The sequence below is a fragment of the Lissotriton helveticus genome, chromosome 4_1 (assembly GCF_964261635.1).
Source record: "Lissotriton helveticus chromosome 4_1, aLisHel1.1, whole genome shotgun sequence".
Taxonomy (NCBI): Eukaryota; Metazoa; Chordata; class Amphibia; order Caudata; family Salamandridae; genus Lissotriton; species Lissotriton helveticus.
Window position 1 is genome coordinate 202,801,284 of NC_136063.1, and position 18,429 is coordinate 202,819,712.

General features: G+C 40.7%; 1 protein-coding gene across 15 annotated transcripts in view; it reads left to right on the plus strand.

Annotated features, from left to right (window-relative positions):
* PTK2 (protein tyrosine kinase 2) overlaps positions 1 to 18,429 on the plus strand; it is an 858,662-nt gene that overhangs the window by 191,633 nt on the left and 648,600 nt on the right. The window contains exon 1 of one of the 15 annotated variants that reach the window (XM_078686687.1): positions 14,865 to 15,126. The exons of 13 other annotated variants lie outside the window; for them this stretch is intronic. In XM_078686687.1, the coding sequence (XP_078542813.1) occupies positions 15,051 to 15,126 (76 nt within the window). In that variant the 5' untranslated portion in view covers positions 14,865 to 15,050. Of the gene's footprint in view, positions 1 to 14,864; positions 15,127 to 18,429 lie in introns of those variants that run through there. One more of the 15 variants, XM_078686685.1, reaches the window with a different exon arrangement.

The following is an 18,429-nucleotide window of genomic DNA, read 5'->3' on the forward strand; positions in this document are numbered from 1 at the left end:
TCTGATCCTGCTTTAGTTTAGCGTTATTAGGTTTGTTGTTGTTGGAGAAGTTTTTTATGCATTGCTTTCAACTTGCTGATTCAAAAGTGCATTTTGGAAAGGGGATATTTTTGGCTAGTGGGCTTGTAAAGAGGATGAGTAGTTATTCTGCAGCAGCAATGTGGATAGGAGGGTCTCGGAAATGAACATTGCCTCAAGTGTGTTTCCTGTTGACTGAATTTGCCCTTTAATCCCTTTTTTCATTTGTTGGGTTTCTGTAATAGTGATTAGATATTTTGAAGGGCATTTGTTAGGTTAGTCAACCTTGACGATGAAATCTCCTGGTGTGGTGATTTAGCATAATGTTTACTATTGGTTAGGTAGCTGTTTCTGTTCATTTTTACACTTGGGGTCTTTATATGGATATTAAAGAAACCTTGGTGGTGGGTGGATGGAGAATCCTAGGAATATTGACTGGTAGTGTGCTGTGAAGGTCAGGAGAATTTATCGCCCCCATCTGCTTGGGTTGGTTATGGTGGGTTATTTTGTGTGAGGTTGGTTTTCCTCGTTGATGGTGGATAAACCTTTATTGGAGACCAAACTTTTTAGGAACTGGGTTAGCACAGAGGTGGAAGCACAGATTGCTCTGGACTGTGGCAGAGACATCCCATGGGAAGGGCCCAAGCACTGAATCGTGCAGATGCACATGGTGAACTTTGGCTCTTAAGTGGAATATGGCTGATTGTGCCGGAATATAATGTCCAATTGCTTGCTATAGGTAAATTCGTGCAAATCCATGGATACTTTTTAATAATACAGTGAGCAGTTGGTATTGGTTTGATGTAGTCCAGTATTCATTTGGGCTGTCCCATAGAGCGCGTAGCTGCTGTTGAGGTATTTGGTGGCTTGGTATTAATATAGATGCTAGAGCAGAGAGAATTCTTACTTTTCATTATTACCAAATTCGGTGCAAATAACATCAATTATTGACTGCTTCGATATGGCAGAAGTGAGATCAAAGCAAAATGACATCAGACCATAAAATAGCGACCAAACTGCTGGCGAACGGGTGACAGTGGCTTATGCTCAGGGCCCCTGCAAACATGCAGCATGGGAGGGCCAAACAATGTGGCAGGGTTGAGTAAATTATGTGACAAGAAAGGCAAATTATGCAGCATAATGCAGCATATGTTTGGGTAGCATTACTTCATTCTTTTTTCATTTGCACTCTTAATTAACACAATATGGGTATTACTTGTACTTACTTAGTGCCTATTTAACAACCAAACCCCAACTATAGCAATAATCAACAGAAAAGTTGACCAGTCAACCTGTGGAAAGGGCCTTCCTTTGCACAGCAACAAGTGTCTCCGCATTTTTAGTACATTTTGAACCATCTGACCTAGAAACTGAATTTTCTTTTTATTAACATCTGCAGATTATGCAGCAGAACATGGATTATGTGGCAAATGCTGCAAATCTATAATTATGCTAAGAAACACCCGGCCACAGAATCATATAATTCCAGTGTCATTGCTTATGCTGCATCCCTTAGCTTCACAAATGAAAGGATGGACTGAGGCAGTGTCTGATGCCTTCTACCTGTCCAGGCTACCCCAGCAGAGACAAGGGGCGAAAGAACCGTACTGTTACTTGAGGCGAAGGTCTTTGATTGCTTTGTCACAATCTATCACGGAGGTGATGCGTAGACTGGGCTATCCATATATATGCTGTGTGAATTCTTGAGGAAATAGCAGACCACACAAACCTCCTGCATCATGGCAAACATGGCGCTGTTGGACCTGAAAGACCAGGGTGGGGAAGTGTCTGCCTCCTCTTCTGTTTGAGTTCTCCATAGTTATAGAGCCCCTGGTGGTGAGTATCTAAACGAATGAGAACACAGGTGGGGAAAGTGGTCATTGATGTTAACAGCAGGATCTCTCGGATTCAGTGGATTCTCTTCCCAAGAGTTATAAAATGCTTACATGACTTTGGAAGGGCTTTTGGGCAGAAGGTAAATACCAACAAGATCAAATGGTTTAGGTTGGGGGCATACAGCTGTGGTACAGGACAAGAGAAAGACACCTTTTAACCATGACATACCTTCTAAAAAGAGGATGAGGACTTGATGATTCACATTACTGAGATGCATGACACCTGTACAAGGGAAAGTAAACTCCACACCTGGATTCTCATGAAGATGACTTGGAGATTGTTGATATTCCCATTGTCAGTTTCATTAAAATGAACCTCCAACCGAGGACCTTATCCTTTTTTATTTTGGCTTCATAAATGTTTGATTAATCAATACATGATACAATCTGCCTTATAGTCAGTGTGTTGGCAATATCAAAACAAAATAGTCTGCAAGTGTACCCCAAAATCTGGACACCTCAGAATTTTACCTCAAACAAACTTTCCACATTTACTGGATCCATGAGGGTGTTGAATCTCACTTTTATAAGGTAATGTGTCCCCGCATTAAGGCCGCTCCCAAAATTCTGAAATGCAATCCATTAATTAAATGATTGGGCACACTCAATAATTGAGTTCTAGAGCAATGAAAAGTTCAAAGGGTTTTAATACAGAATTTAAAAATAAGTGGTACAGAGTCAGTGCCATAAAGGCTTTCAGATGCAGAGTTATACAGAGTATATCAAAATCTGAAAATATTCAGTCTCAAGAGGCAGCAAAATCAGAATACAATCTGACCGCATGCCTAGTAGAACAGGAATGTCTTCTGGCTCACCCCCAGAATTCAGGGCTTTTAGATAAATTCTGACATAGAAAATGGAAACTTTGCAGATTCATCATGGTGTGAGATATTACATAATGTATTCATCAAACCAGAGCACAAGAAAAATAAACGTCACATTACTTTGACACCTGGGCATTAACTCACTCCAGGAATAATTCACACCCCACGCTAGCATCATCCGGAGATGTGTGGATAAAGCAAGATACATTGGCAATGAAAGTCTGTGCGAATGAAAAGGTCTCGGTGAATATACGGAAGACTCAGCAACACATGTTTCAAGTTATATCTGAACTGGGGAAGGTTCATCGTGAACAGAACAAGAACAGTGAAAATCTGCTATTACATTTCAGCTTGACTGTGTGCTGCTACGCTAGTGGGAAGAGAATGTGTGTGAGAGGAGGGCAGAGAACCACAGAATAAGTGACAGATGTCTCCATCTTGTTCAACATGACGTTTCACACAGAAAGGTAGCCTAATTAATATACACTAGAAGAATACACTCCTAGACATCTTAAAAACTAATTTCCAAAACAATTATTCTAAATCTGCCTGTAAATGTAGAAACAAGTGTAAAATAGTATTTTGCTTATTGTTAATAATGCAATATAAACTCATTAATGTGTTACACTCCACTATCGCATTGTGACAGCAGCCGCACCCCAGACACTTGCAGCAAACATTATTCAGTGTTCAAAAGCATTCATCTCTGTTTGTTGGCCTCTGCACATACTTGAGGTTTTGCTTTTTGCCAATAAAATTCAAGTGAGTGTCAGAGGTACCATGTGAAGTGTCATAAAAAACATCCATTATTATGTCTTCTGTTAGCTTAAGTGTTTATCTTCATGATCTGAACGTTAAGTGAGTATCATCAAATAGGCTGTGGTCTGCAAAGAGAAAATTAAATTTTGTATCTGTCTATAAAGTCTTGTTTATAAATTGGAGTTTGTAGTATGTATGTAGTATGACAATAATGGCCGATTTCCCGAGCTGATGAAGGTGTGGCATTGTGTATACCATCTGCTATCCTCAAGGGATCCGTCCACGAAGGTGGTATTGTGTGATTGGACATGATATATGCATGAAGTCGTTCACGGACGGAGTTGGGCTTGTTGCAAGGTTTATTCTTGATTTTGAGATACCTGCTAGACTCTACAGAGGGAAAACTCAGTAACAACACGTCACCCACAAAATCACACAGAGTTTGAGAAAATAAATCTTCATGAACCGAAATATTTACACAGCGGCAATTGACTGCAGATTAAAAAATAAAATGATGAATTTAAAAACCTGTAAAAAATAATTTTATTTAGAAAACCTCCTTTTTTCTTGTTTGGACTCGTTAAACCGGAATGTAAAATAGTGAGGTTAAAAGGTCATGGAAATATAGTTTCACAGTACTAGATAATTTTGGCATCTCGTGATCACTCCTTATGACTCTTTCCCATTGCGCGTCTCTTTGAAAACAACTGTTTTCCAATTGGATGATGTAGAAATATCATGTAATATTTCTTTCTATTGTATTTAATAAATGTGATCCTGGGCAAATTACGTGATCTCCCTCTGTTCTTTCACTCTTTAGTGGGGAAGGACTTGGAACAAAGTTTTGCTGGTCATTTTTATAAATCTGTTCCATATACCAGTAATCCATATAAATTAGCGCAGCATTTAAGCACGGTGTATGTATGTGTGAGTGTATATATGTGTGTGTGTATATATATATATATATATATATATATATATATATATATAATATTACCTACTGGCGGTCGCCAGTAGGTATATATAGTTAGGATTTTTTTCCTATGGGATTTTTGAAAATTCTATGTCGAATAACTTTTGCGTTTGGGGACGGAATTGGCTGAAATTTTCAGGAAAATGGAACATTTTGTTTCTGAGCAGCCCCTGAAAGTTTGGTGGGGTTTCGTCAAGCGGGGGCCGAGAAAAAAGGGGGGTCCCAAAACGTGTTTTTAACATTGAGTTTTCCATAGGGAGGTTGGACTCACTTTTAGCTCGAACGGCTGAATGGATTTCCACAAAACTTGGCAAAATTGTAGGGACTGGTAGCCCGATGTGCCTTTGCTATGTCTCAAGATATATGCTCCAGTGGTTTTTACGAAAATTAACTTTGAAAAATATATATTGGGCTACATTGGGCTATATATATGTTAGAGCCCAAATGTAGCCCAATGTAGCCCAAAGATGGCCACCAGAGACAAAAAAAAACAAATGTAGCCCAAATATCAGCGAGATGTAGCCCAACTATAGCCCAGTGACAGAATGTCCCAGAGTGTTCTAAAGAACAACTAGAGCGCTAACAGTTTACTTATGACAAAAGTATGGCATACCTGAAGTCATCTTGATTGGAATAAAGTGGTAACACTTAATACATTTAATTTGAAAAGGAACAAAATGAGGGGTTTCATTTGGCCATAGAAATGTTATATTACCTACTGGCAGTCGCCAGTAGGTATATATAGTTAGGATTTTTTTGAATAGGGATTTCTGAAAATTCTATGTTGAATAACTTTGGCGTTGATGGACGGAATTGGCTGAAATTTTCAGGAAAATGGCACATTCTGTTTCTGAGCGTCCCCTGAAAGTTTGGGGGGGTTTCGTCAAGCGGGGGCCGAGAAAAAAGGGGGGTCCCAAAACGTGTTTTTAACATTGAGTTTTCCATAGGGCGGTTGGACTCACTTTTAGCTCGAACGGCTGAATGGATTTCCACAAAACTTGGCAAAATTGTAGGGACTGGTAGCCTGATGTGCCTTTGCTATGTCTCAAGATATATGCTCCAGTGGTTTTTACGAAAATTAACTTTGAAAAATATATATTGGGCTACATTGGGCTATATATATGTTAGAGCCCAAATGTAGCCCAATGTAGCCCAAAGATGGCCACCAGAGACAAAAAAAAACAAATGTAGCCCAAATATCAGCCAGATGTAGCCCAACTATAGCCCAGTGACAGAATGTCCCAGAGTGTTCTAAAGAACAACTAGAGCGCTAACAGTCTTACTTATGACAAAAGTATGGCACACCTGAAGTCATCTTGATTGGAATAAAGTGGTAACACTTAATACATTTAATTTGAAAAGGAACAAAATGAGGGGTTTCATTTTGCCATAGAAATGTTATATATATTCACTGAAAAAACCATAGGTTATAGACCATATATAGTTAGGAATTAGCATTTACAAAACCTTGAAAATTCACTGAAAAAACCATAGGTTATAGACCATATATAGTTAGGAATTAGCATTTAAAAAACCTTTTTTTACTCACACAAAACCATTGAAATTCCATATATAGTTAGTAGTACTAACTATATATCGCGCACCCGCAATCCACTGCTGATCATGTCACATATTACATCATTCATGACATGGTCAGTGACATCACTGATGACATCACTGATGACATCTCAAATGACATCACTGATGACATCACTGATGACTACATCCAGTGACTGTATAATTCTGTAAAGTTAAAATATGTCTTACAAATTGAATAATGAGTGGATTTATAAGTGTCTGGATGAAGGATTTAGTAGGTGCATGACTGACTGTATGAGTGAGTGATTAAATGTGTCTCACAGAGTGCATGGGTTAGTGACTAAACTGTCTTAATTTGTGCATCATTATGTCTGTTCAGTAAACTGCTGCATGTGTTGATCATTAGCTATATGATTAACTATATGGGTTATTGATTGGTTGCCCAAGTATTTGTATGGGAGACTGAGTGTGTGTGTTGGTGGTTGAGAGGTGTATGACTCTGTGCATACATGTGTGAGCAGTTGATTCACTAGATGTATGGGTTCAAAAGTGCATATAGAAACAACTATATGGGCGGTTGACTGTGTGCATAAGTGTATTGGTGAGTGAATGGATATCTCAGTGCTACATGTCAAAGTAAGTACATATGTAAAACACAGTACATGTGACAGTTGACATATATAAATAACTGTGCATAAGAGCCAGTGAATGTGTGAGTGGCTGTATGGATCATTGTGAACTTGTATCAGGGATTGTATAAGAGAGTAAATATGTGTTAGTATATGTTTGAATAAGTAAGGTGTGTATAACTGTATAGTTGAGGAAATGGAGGTGTGATTGATTCTTTGCATGACTGACTAGGTGTGTGAGTAACTCCATGGATGAGTGACAGTCTGTGAGTGTATGTTTACACTGAGTGTATCTAAGGTTATATAAGAGTCTGAAGAGGTTCATCATATTATCACATGAATGATGTCATCAGTGATGTGATCAGTAATGTCAAATGAGATGTCATCAGTGATGTCATCAGTGATGTCATTTGAGATGTCATCAGTGATGTCATCAGTGATGTCATTTGAGATGTCATCAGTGATGTCATCAGTGATGTCATTTGAGATGTCATCAGTGATGTCATCAGTGATGTCACTGACCATGTCATGAATGATGTAATATGTGACATGATCAGCAGTGGATTGCGGGTGCGCGATATATAGTTAGTACTACTAACTATATATGGAATTTCAATGGTTTTGTGTGAGTAAAAAAAGGTTTTTTAAATGCTAATTCCTAACTATATATGGTCTATAACCTATGGTTTTTTCAGTGAATATATATATATATATATATATATATATATATATATATATATATATATATATATATATATATATATATATATATATAGTAATTCTACTCTGCTCCTGCTATATTGAAAAACACCGTCACATAAGTATGCCATCCCCAACAGCAGTAAGAGTAATTAAAATATTTTTTTATATAGTTAACAATAAAATATTATTTTAAAGCAGCTCTCACTTCCTAAAGGGCCTGTTTTATGGAGCTGATGATTGTCAACAAGTATAAGTGGACCATGAATAGCCTTGTTATTTCTTGGAGGCTTAGTGCGAGGTCAAGTAGCGTACTGTACTGTTGGCAGATAGTTTATTTTCCCGCCGTGACATTTCGAGAGCATTATTTCTGCAGAGTCATCAGTTCAAGTCATGTGTTTGTCGTGGAGGCCGCCATTTTAGCAGCGAGCCCTTGTTTCTACGGGTGAATGGGCAGCCTTGGTAGAGTTGCTTCTAGCATTGTCCTTCACGCGCTCGAAGCATTAAGGAATTTAGAAAATTCCCCGGCTGCAGCTCGCTCCACCTCTTTCAGTCAGGACTTTAAAGGATCTGTGTTGACCTTTTCACCAGCTCTAGTGAAAAAGGCGTTCTGTGCTAGTAGTTCCTTTGAGGGCAGCTAGATGTGGTACTGACGCAGAGCCTAGATTGTGTTATATATTCTGGTAACTGCAGTTGGATGCTTTGACAAGCAAATCAGTTGCACTATATTCAAAGCCACTGGAATTATGTGATTGTGCGGCCTCAGCAATTTTTGCATAGTTATAGATTTGCTGCATTTACCACATAATCCAACATCTGCCGCATAATCTGCAGATTTTTACCCCAAAAAATTGTTTCTAGCCCAAACGGTTCAAAAGTTACTGAAAATGCAGCTACAAGTGTTCCTGTGCGGTGAAAGGCCCTTGTCCCAAAACTTGACTGGTCAGTTTTCTGTTGCTTATTACTATATTTGGGTGTTAAACCGGTACTAATGGGGCCCAACCAATGCCCCAGGTAGTGTTACCAGATTTAAAAATGACAAAGAAATGGAGTAATACCATTACAAAATATGCACGTTATTGCTGCACAATTGGCTTTGCACGTTGCATAATTTACTCAACCTTGGTGCCTAATTTGGCCCTCTCCTGCCGCATACTTCCAGTGGCCCTGATTATATTCTAGTATTTGTTACCCAAACTGAAGGTTTGTGGGATAGTGGTTGGCCATTAACTGTAGCACCAGGACACGTTACTTCTAAATATTTTTGCCTTCCTCAAAGATCCAACAATGTGATCCTTGACACAAAACTGTAAATTCTCTGTTGGGTAGATGGATGGGTGGATGGATGGATTGGTGGGTGGGTGGTGTTAAGCATGTTTTCTGATCTTATATATTCATGGGCAAAATTAAAATGATACCAGCATAATGTGGGGACATGTCATGTTATGCTTCTTATACAAATTCCATAATTTACGTCATTATGCCACATCAGGTAATTCTGTACCATTCATGTTAAAAGTTTACCACAGAAGAGCCAATTAACCGCAAACTTACAAGAGCAAGAGAACGAACCGCTGATGGTTTGTGGTGCTTATTTTTTTTTTTTTACATGTTCTTTAGTGCATAATGCGTCATTGCATCAGTAATTAGCACCAGGACGTATTTCATGTTAAAATATACCACTAAATGACGGATTCACATTTTGTGTAATTTTGCTGAAAGTTCGCTTAATTTTGTAAAAGCAAATTAAGTGAATTTCGCACAGCCCTAGTAATATGTTGTCATGGATGAGTTCTGTTGAGGACATAAACTACAAGGCTGAGTGATTTGTAACTGTCACTAGCACTCAGGAATGGCAAAAGAAGCCCACATTTAATTCTGTGTTTTTAAAAAATATATTACATGTTTATTGTGGGGGTAGTTAACTTGAAAATGATGATTTTATCCCCAAAACTAAATGGTTATTGAAGCAATGAATAAAACTCAGGACTATATTGTTTGTGCATAGTAGAAAGAAGACAAACCTAGTTAAGAACGTAAACATGTAGGAGAATTTTTTTTTTGCTTTGTTCAAAAATAATATCACATTCTGTTTGTTACCAGGAGTGGTTGGTGAAGCTCTGCTACACAAGGTGTTGCCTACTGTGGGTACTGTTTGGAAATAGTATGTCCACGTTTTCTTTACCCTTCATAAATAGAATATTGATTAAATAATGGACTCTGATGAAACCTGTCAGAGTGGTTTCTGGATGATATTATGACGATGAACCCCATATTTCGCAGAAACCTGTGAAAGATTTTCGTTATTTCAGGAGCAATTGTGAAAAGATGTTTCATAAATTCTGCTAATACTTGCTTCGTCTGCCAATGCGTGCTACCAGGTTGTATAACACCCGTATTTCACGATGTCCTGAGAAATGCGTTTAATGCCACTACATTTTATGCAATAAAAAACACCCAGATAATATATACAATATGTATATAGATGTTTTGTGTGTGTGCGTGTGTGTGTGTGTATATTTAAAAGACGTTGGAGGATCCCTCTGGCGTGGAAGGAAGGGGAAAGAAAGGTTTGATTAAAAAGGTGTAAATGGAGGGGATGTAATTGACTCTCCACCCCTACATACTCTGTTTGCAGTTCCTGAGTTTCATGTTCGTCGTTTGTTTGCATAGATAACTAGCACTCTATGCCGGCCCCGGGTTATATGAGTTGTTAACTGGAATATCAAATATTAAAGAAGATTTGGCTCATATAAGCGGTTGGGGAAGGGTTGCGTTTGTTACCCTGTATTGTAAGGAATTACATTCCCCTACTGTAATAAGTGTAATGAAAGTCACCTCCAAGCATCTGTGAACTCGATGGTGACTTGCATTACCCTTATACCGTATGGTGAAGTGCTTCATTCCTTTAATATCTGTTTACGGTGTGCCAGTGTAAATTAATGTGGTGTTATTAGGGTAAGAGTACTAATAAATAAAAATATACACATTTGTTACTAGCGAGTGAAGAACAAATTCCATGTTACCACTTCAGTATATCTTTAGTTAAGTGAAAAATTAAAAAATCTCACAGATTTCATATTACTTTCTCATCTCAGAGGAAAATAAATGACCCCCCAGTCTCTTGGCCTATTTAATGACATTTCATCTCTTAGTACAAATTCCCTTGTGCTGTGCTATAACTCTGTGCATATACCTGCGTTTAAAGCTTCAAGACATTATAAAAACCAGCTTAGCACAAGCCATAATTGCAGATGTGCACAACGCAAAATATGTTGTATTACCTTTGAGGGAGGAGAGGGGTGTAGTGACGATTCATCACTCCTTTCCATGCTCCTCAATGCACATAAGAATGCACACTATGTGTATGTGTTCCACGGCAATGAAAATAAATGTGGTTCAATAAAAAAGACATTTAGAGCAACTGCACTAATAAAAGCATATTTGAATGTTTATTACCTCAGTGCAAAGGTCAGATTTGAGTTTATTACCACAGTGCAGGAAAAACGACAGGATAAAAACACTTTTTACTGCTTTGCAGATTGCGTATTACATATTACAAATACTTTTCATGATCAAATAATTGTAATGGTCACATGGCTTTTTCAATATGAGTTTTATCATACTGCACAAATGTAAACCCTTTCACCCTGGTTTTAGTTAAATATATTTTGTATACAACAACTGTGGGGGAAAAAAAAGTCATGCCATAAAACTTGTATGCAGGTGCGCAGCATTTCTATTTATTCCCCTTGGTAAAGGAGGGAAGATGCGTTGTGACCCACTCGAGGCTTCGCCTCTTGTGAGCCATGGCCCGCCATACACTAAACAATAGTGATAGCTATTACACTTTGTGCATCTCTATCGATGTATCTGTGTGTGTATATGTATTTGTGTGTGTGTGTCTGTGTGTGTGTGTTTAGTTATAGTCAGGTCAATTTTTATTGCGAATAGCATTTTTTTCTATTATAACTTTGACACCATTTGATGAATCTGCATGAAACTTTCCAAACAAAGTTCATCCACCTGTCATAGAAAGCTTTGTGCTCATCCATCATGCGGGTCCAAGAAAAAGAGGGTGCAAAAAGTGTTATTTCCTCTAGAAAACGTCGCTGTCTGATGCAGAAAAAGAGCTGTACGGAATGACACCAAATTTGACAAAAAGTTAGAACTTTACTTCAAAAGCATAGTTTTTGTGATCTGGTGTAAATACATTCAGACGTTTTAAAAAAAATTATGTTTTAAAAGGGGCTTGAGTTGTGCATGAAGGGATTATTGTTCAGAAAACTTTAGGTATATCTGAATAGTTGGTTTCTCCAACAGTACCCAAAAATTAAAAAATATATATGTATTTACGTATAGATAGATAGCAATGCTATTCTGATTGGACAAAGGAGCTATTTCTGCTGTTGATCATTTTGGTACCGTTGGCCGCTCTCTGGCCAGTTGGGTGCAGGTTGCCCAAGGGGGTGGGTATATGCTCAACCTTGAATATGCTATAAACGCATTAGGGCAACCTAGTAATCCCACTAGAGACTGTTTTTTTTTTAAGTCCAACATAAGCAAGGGAGCTCCTGCAGGAATCATTTTATTGGATAGAATCTGTAATACAAAGCATCGGTCACCGATTAAATTAAAGTGTATGCAAAGACATATAACGCGACTTGTATATGAAATAATTATGAAGGTGTCGGTGTATATGATAAATACATCAATTTATTTTTCACAAACTAGAGCTGTTCAGTGCTAAATTACACACAGATGACTTGCAGTACATAGAGTTACACTTTAGTATGTTCAATATTAAATTCACAGTCAAAGAATAGTCCTTTAGGTATATGGAGGATCAATAAAAATAGCACAGGCCAAACAAGGCCCAACCAACCATTAATAGCACCAAACCAAAGAAGATGCCTGAGATTGTGTATCCACCACTTAGCCCCAGCGTAAAGTCTCTGAACTGTCAAAAATGAGGCATCAAATGCAAATCTCATGGTCGATGAAGGAAAGTTGCCAACATTTTCGCCTCGGGTGGAGGCAATCGATGAGTCAGTAAAGGTGGACCCTTTGAAAATAAACATAAGTATATACATCTGTATGAGTAATATGAAGGTAAAACATAATAAATGCACAGAAATACACCCAAGGTTTGTGAAAGCACAGCAACCTAACTGTGGAAAACACCTAATGCACACACGTGGATCAGCCAAATGTAGTGATTAATTTGTTGTTTTTTTTTTAATACGTGCCAGGGCGTTTGTCAGGAGCCCACTGCAGCTCGCACCACACATTGCCCCTGCCATGCTACCAATGATAGTAACACAATTACTAACATCACACTCCTACAGGTGCGACAGTTTGGACTATTCCAGGTCAGCAAGACTATAAGAATGACTTGGGCGGCAGGTAATAGTAATTTTTAAAGTAAATTGAATTAATGATTAACTGTTGTTGTGGTCATCTCTAAATTAGCCAAACAACGCTACCTGGTGACAGGCTGTCACAAGCCCCGGTGTTGACAATTAAGTGCTGGTGTTTAGCACCGGAAACCACAGGCTCAGATTAAGCACTGGCAAGTGTAAAAATCTATATAGTATACTTCACCATGTGACGTAATAAAACGACGGCCTGAAGGTGACTGGTCCTGGATCAGCAAGTCAATTCTACCTCATCCACCAAAGGTAGCCACTCAAAGAAAGAGAACTCAAGTCACCTAACAACGTATCCATGGTATCGTGCAGATATCTGTACAGATCAAAGGTAAGGCTCACCAAGTTACATTCAGGTCTGATGCAATGTTATCAGTACACAAAACCCTGAAGAGCACCTGTAAATAAAACATTTCAGGCTCTAATGAAGTTTTAGGATTCATGAATATGCTAACAAAAAACAAAAGTCATGCAAGAATAAACAATAGGAGAGACTCTCACCTCAAGTAAAAAGTAATGGTTGGTAAGTAGTCTGCAAAAAAAAGGGTAAATATCATGGTGAGTGGAATAGGGCAAAGAATAAAAGAGATTATGATTTGAATTAATGGTGCAAATATGAGTAGTCACAAGCACATACCAGATAACCCCAACTCAGCACGGACACAAACACCCAACAGCAGACGTCTGGATTGACACCCCATGCATGCACCATAAAAAGGAGACCTGAAGGGATTGCGGAAGTTGGCTACAAGGATGTGTGAGCTTGGAGATGAGGAAATCAATTGTTTGGCTATCTTGGAATGGCTGTATACAAGTAGAAGAAATAGCGTAAGGCTGTATACTAGTAAAAAAAATAGTGTAAAGATTACGTGTAAAAACAAATTAAATTAGTATTTTGAATTACTTCCAAGTCCTCAAACCCTGTAGACTGGTGTTACAGAGACCGGATGGAGTCATCAGTAATGTAATTTACGTGTCCTGAATGAGGTAACATGAGGTCATAAGCAGTGCACGAAGAGACACTCACTTAACTATAACTGGTGAATTTCAGGGGTTTTTCAGTTTTTAAAGTTAGTTATTATCTCATTTCAACATCTAACTGTAACACCAATTAATCCTTTGTTTTTTCTATGATTTTTGTTTTTGTTTTAACATAAGCTAATTTCTTATCACCATACCTAACTGTAACGTGTTTGTTTTTTTAAATACACACACTTTATCTCTCTCCCCCTGTACTTTTTACTGGTAAAGAAACTTGACATAGAAAAATACACCGTTGTGCCCAGAAACACACAATTTTCTTGTTAGAAAATGCTGAAATTGGCAGTGTTGCACGTGGCTATAACTAATCACTAAGTTACAGAGACAAAAACATGGCACCTTTCGATGCCTTAAGTAAAGTTCATGTTGGAAACACTCCGACATTTGGAAGGAGAATAGTGGGAGATTAAAGCCCTCCGACCTGAATCGGATCTGTATACATGTATGAACACGCAACGCACTCTGTCTCGCGCACTCGTTGTTGTGTTATAATATATGTAGTCACTTTCACTGAACTTATCCTGATGTACTAAGACCAGTGCTGTGTGATTTGTTGTGCAGTTGCTAATGCTGGGTGCGCGCCTGAATGGCAAATATCTGGAAAAGAAACTGGCATAATATTAATTGTTATTATGCATTTGATAAAAATAAGTGAGTGGACTTAGTTATTAGTAGACACATGCATGGTAGAAGTGACAGGTGTGCTGCACCTGCGTGACGTGGAATTCCTGCACTATAACTGCCTCTGGTGCTGCAGCCGTTGTTAAGCGCTGATGCGCTGCCCTGGGGTGGCGGTGCCCGCGGGTCGCTGCCCCCTCCCCGATGCCAGCCGGGCCCTGGCTCGGTTTGCAGCCGAGCCGGTTTGTGGCTGTGCATGCCTCGGGTCTTGTAAACAGAGGCAGGCAGAGGGTGAGATTAGCATATTAATAAGGTGCCTGCTAATCTCCAGCGCTGCCTCCTCCTCCTGCCTCCCTCGCTCCCCGAGGCAGCCAGCCCCGGTCCCCTGGTCGCCCTCGCCGTGCGCCCTGTGCCGGAGCCCGGGCCCGCCCCCCGCCCTCCCCCGGAGCCCGCCGAGGAGGAGGCGGAGGCGGCTGCAGCGGCCGCAGCGGCCGCCGGGGCCCGCCAAGGTCGTCGCGTTTCCTGCCGCGGGCGGCGCTGGGCCTGGATGCGATCCGACGGAGCCCCGGCCTCCTCCCCCGCCCGAGGGGACCCCCGGGCCGGCCGCGCCCCACCGCCCGGCGCCCATGGTGCCCCAGCCGGCAGGTGCCGCCTGCATGGAGCGGAGCGGCTGCGGCCCCTTCCCGCTCTGCTGGAGCCGAGGTAGCGCCGCATGTCTGTCCCGGCCAAGGGTCCTTGCTTCGGGTGTCAGGCATTCCTTGCTTCTCCGTGTTTGTGTGCACCTTGGTGGGGGTGTGTGTGCGCTACAAGCCCTGTCTCTAGGGGGCATGTTTGATGGAAGGATTAGAGAAAAAGTGCATTTAATTAACAAAAAGAACAGATGTCAGTCTCTGCCGCTTGACGTTATGTTTAGTGTTATTCGGCACACTGCTCTTCCGTGATTTGCTTCCGAGTTTTTCACTAAATCGAAAATAACAGAATTGCATTTTTATGGTCTTATGCACTGCTGAACGACTTTCACTCTGAACTTTTTTGTTTTCAGTTTTTATGATGCACAACACGTCCTGAACTAGGATGCAGAGTAATGCCAAGTGATGTGTTTTGCTTGTGATTTTTTGTCTGCTTTTTTATTTTTATGAAATAATGTCACTGACGGGCGCTGTGAATGCTGCCTGCATTCCTCCCCCTGTCACTCTTGGCTGCTTTCCCATTCTTGCTTCCATTCACCCCCTGTACCTCCTCCTCTATCTGCCGCCATCTTTACACAGCCCGTCATTCACTCCCATCCTCCCCCATCTTTGCCCCCTTTCCACCTCTGCTACCCTACAGTGAGTGGTCTGTATCTTTACTGCCACTACATCTCGTGACCCTGCCCCAACCAACTTGACTTCTTTTAATTCCTTTTGACTCTACACTACTGCCCCCATTTTAACTTCCACCTGGTGACCGACCGTACACATTGCTCACCATCTTTACCCCCATTCCACCCCAGGTGACGCTACAAGTCCCTCACCACCTTTACCTTTATTCCACCTCATATATTGCAATATGTCTCACCACCCTCTCAAGTAAACCCCTGTCCCCGGTGAACCTAACCACCTCTCGCTGCTTTTGCTTCCATTCCACCACCTCTGACCCTACACATATCTCTGCTTCTTTAGCTTCATTCCACCGCTTGTGGCCTGACATATCTCTCACTACCTTTACTTCCATTCCACCACTTTTCACCCTAGGCCATTTTACCCATCTGTTCTCATCTTGCACTTACTGTATCCTCTCCTTCTTTCTTTCCTCACCTTTTCCTAAATTCTTCACCTTTTGACTATCATGATCTTGACTTGAACTAGTGTTGGATTGTGAGTGAAGTCATTTTGTCAACCCCCAAGCATGCGTGTATGTAGAGCCATCTCTGAAGTTTATATGGACTGGCCTGGCACCTGGCGCTTCCCCTTGGAAATACCTTTGGTGGGTGGTCTGCTCTGGCTTTGAACCCATGGTTGGCCCTGATCTTGGCGTCCATTGCCCCACCTCTGATCTGTCCTTTTACCAGCGTCTCCTGGCTGCCAGAAGTGGGATAAAAATGAAATGTTACCATGGTTGCGCCTATAAAAAGTGACATCATCTCTTACAAGATACCTATATATTGCAATGTACCAATGAAAGATCGTGGCTGCTGAAAACGAGCGCCTCTGAAACAAAGGCACTCACCCCAAGTTGACATTTGCAAGCAGAGGGAGAGAAATGTGAGGCCTGTAGCTGAAAGCCGCTTTGTCGCATTTCAACCTTTTTTTGCAATTTGCAAAACCTCAGGGTGTGGACGACAAACCAGAGTTGGCCTCCCCTGGCAATTTGCATCGTCATGATGTGTGTTGAAAAGGCCATCTGCATCATTATGTTTTTATTGACAGACAGTGTGGTCAGCTGAAGGCGATAGGCTGAACCCACTTCAAAACATATGGCTTGTCATATGTGGCAAACAACACCAAAAGATGCTGTGCCTTATGGATCCATCCGCGTTCCCCATCTCTCCTATCCTGGGACGCAGACAGGTAGCGGAATGTAGCATCTAATTCCATTAATGGACCAGCTGCAATCTATGCTCATGGATTTATTTGTTTTAAATAACTTATAGTATTGTCGTCTTTGAGTTAATTAAATTAGAGTATTGATGTTGCAGTGCTTGCTTACGTTTAGTGCTGTTTAATCAGATCTTGCTTGACTTAGGAAAAGGTACGTCTGAGGAAATGGGTGCCTTTCAGATTAGATCAAATTAAAAAGATCCGGATGGAAAGCGGTCTCCATTAGGAAAGAGTCTGAAAGCAGCCTCCACGGATTTTATTGTTTTTCTAACCCTAGCTGCAACACACCAGTGTCACAGGCAAGTTTGCGTTAATAATTCTGTGTACTTCAAGAGGTCTGGGAGCCTCTGGTCTACCCAGTCTGTCAACCACTCCTCTGGCAGCCTCATTCGTTCCATCATGTCTCATATGTTTTAAAACTTCCCTCTGCATCCCCTTCCTTCATGTTATGTCATGTTATATCAATTTGTATAGCGCACTAATCACCCAAGAGGGTATCCAGGCGCTTGGGCAGGTGTTAGGCACCCAATGTGCTTATATGAAGAGCCAGGTCTTCAGCTTCTTGCGGTACTCAAAAAGTGAGGAGAAGGCTCTGATGTGTTGATGGAGGTCAATGTCTTTGGTGCGATGTAGGAGAAAGAGCGGCCTCCAATTTTGCTTTCGCGGATGCAGAGAATGAGTGATAGTGAGGCAGAGCGTAGGTGTATGGTGATCTGGTGCCTACTTGTGAAGGCATTCTCCGCTCTTGAGTCACTAGGTTCTTGTCGAGCAACTATACTGCTTCTCCATGCAGCTGTTGAAATGACTCCTGTTTTTGAGGATTTGCAGTGGGCATATTGTTGAGAGTTTTAGATTTGGATCACAGGCACATGGGCTGTGTATCACCAACCTTAGCTGTATCATTGAATTATGTCCGGACTTCGGGATTGGTGTAAAAATAATACAATATATTTATTCCAGTGGACCAGCTCAGTTTCTAAAGATCTGGGAAACAAGGAGTGAAATTTGTTTGCGAGATTGAATGATGTTTGGTGTAAAAGAAGAAGCGATTGATCACGTTGATTTAGCTGAATTGAGCGAGTAGGTTACTTGATGAAAAGTAGACTGTAAGCCGTAAGCAGCATAGCAAAAGTGTTGCAGGATGCTGTCGATAAATAGCTGCCTATGTAGGGGACCATTAGCTTAATGGTTGTGTATCGATGTTGGGTGGTCTTTGTGATAGTCCCATTTCTTCCACTGAGATCTCATGGTCCTTTTGCTGGTCGACGCAAAACCTGATGTATGCAAGTGTCGGGCGGAGCAAGGCTACGCAATGTTTGGTTGAATTCCTACCCAACCCTTATTATTGAATATGGCGGAAGAGGCGTAACATCAATGCTTTCTGAGAGCCTGCACTGCGAGCTCGCTTGCTGCACATGCTAAGACG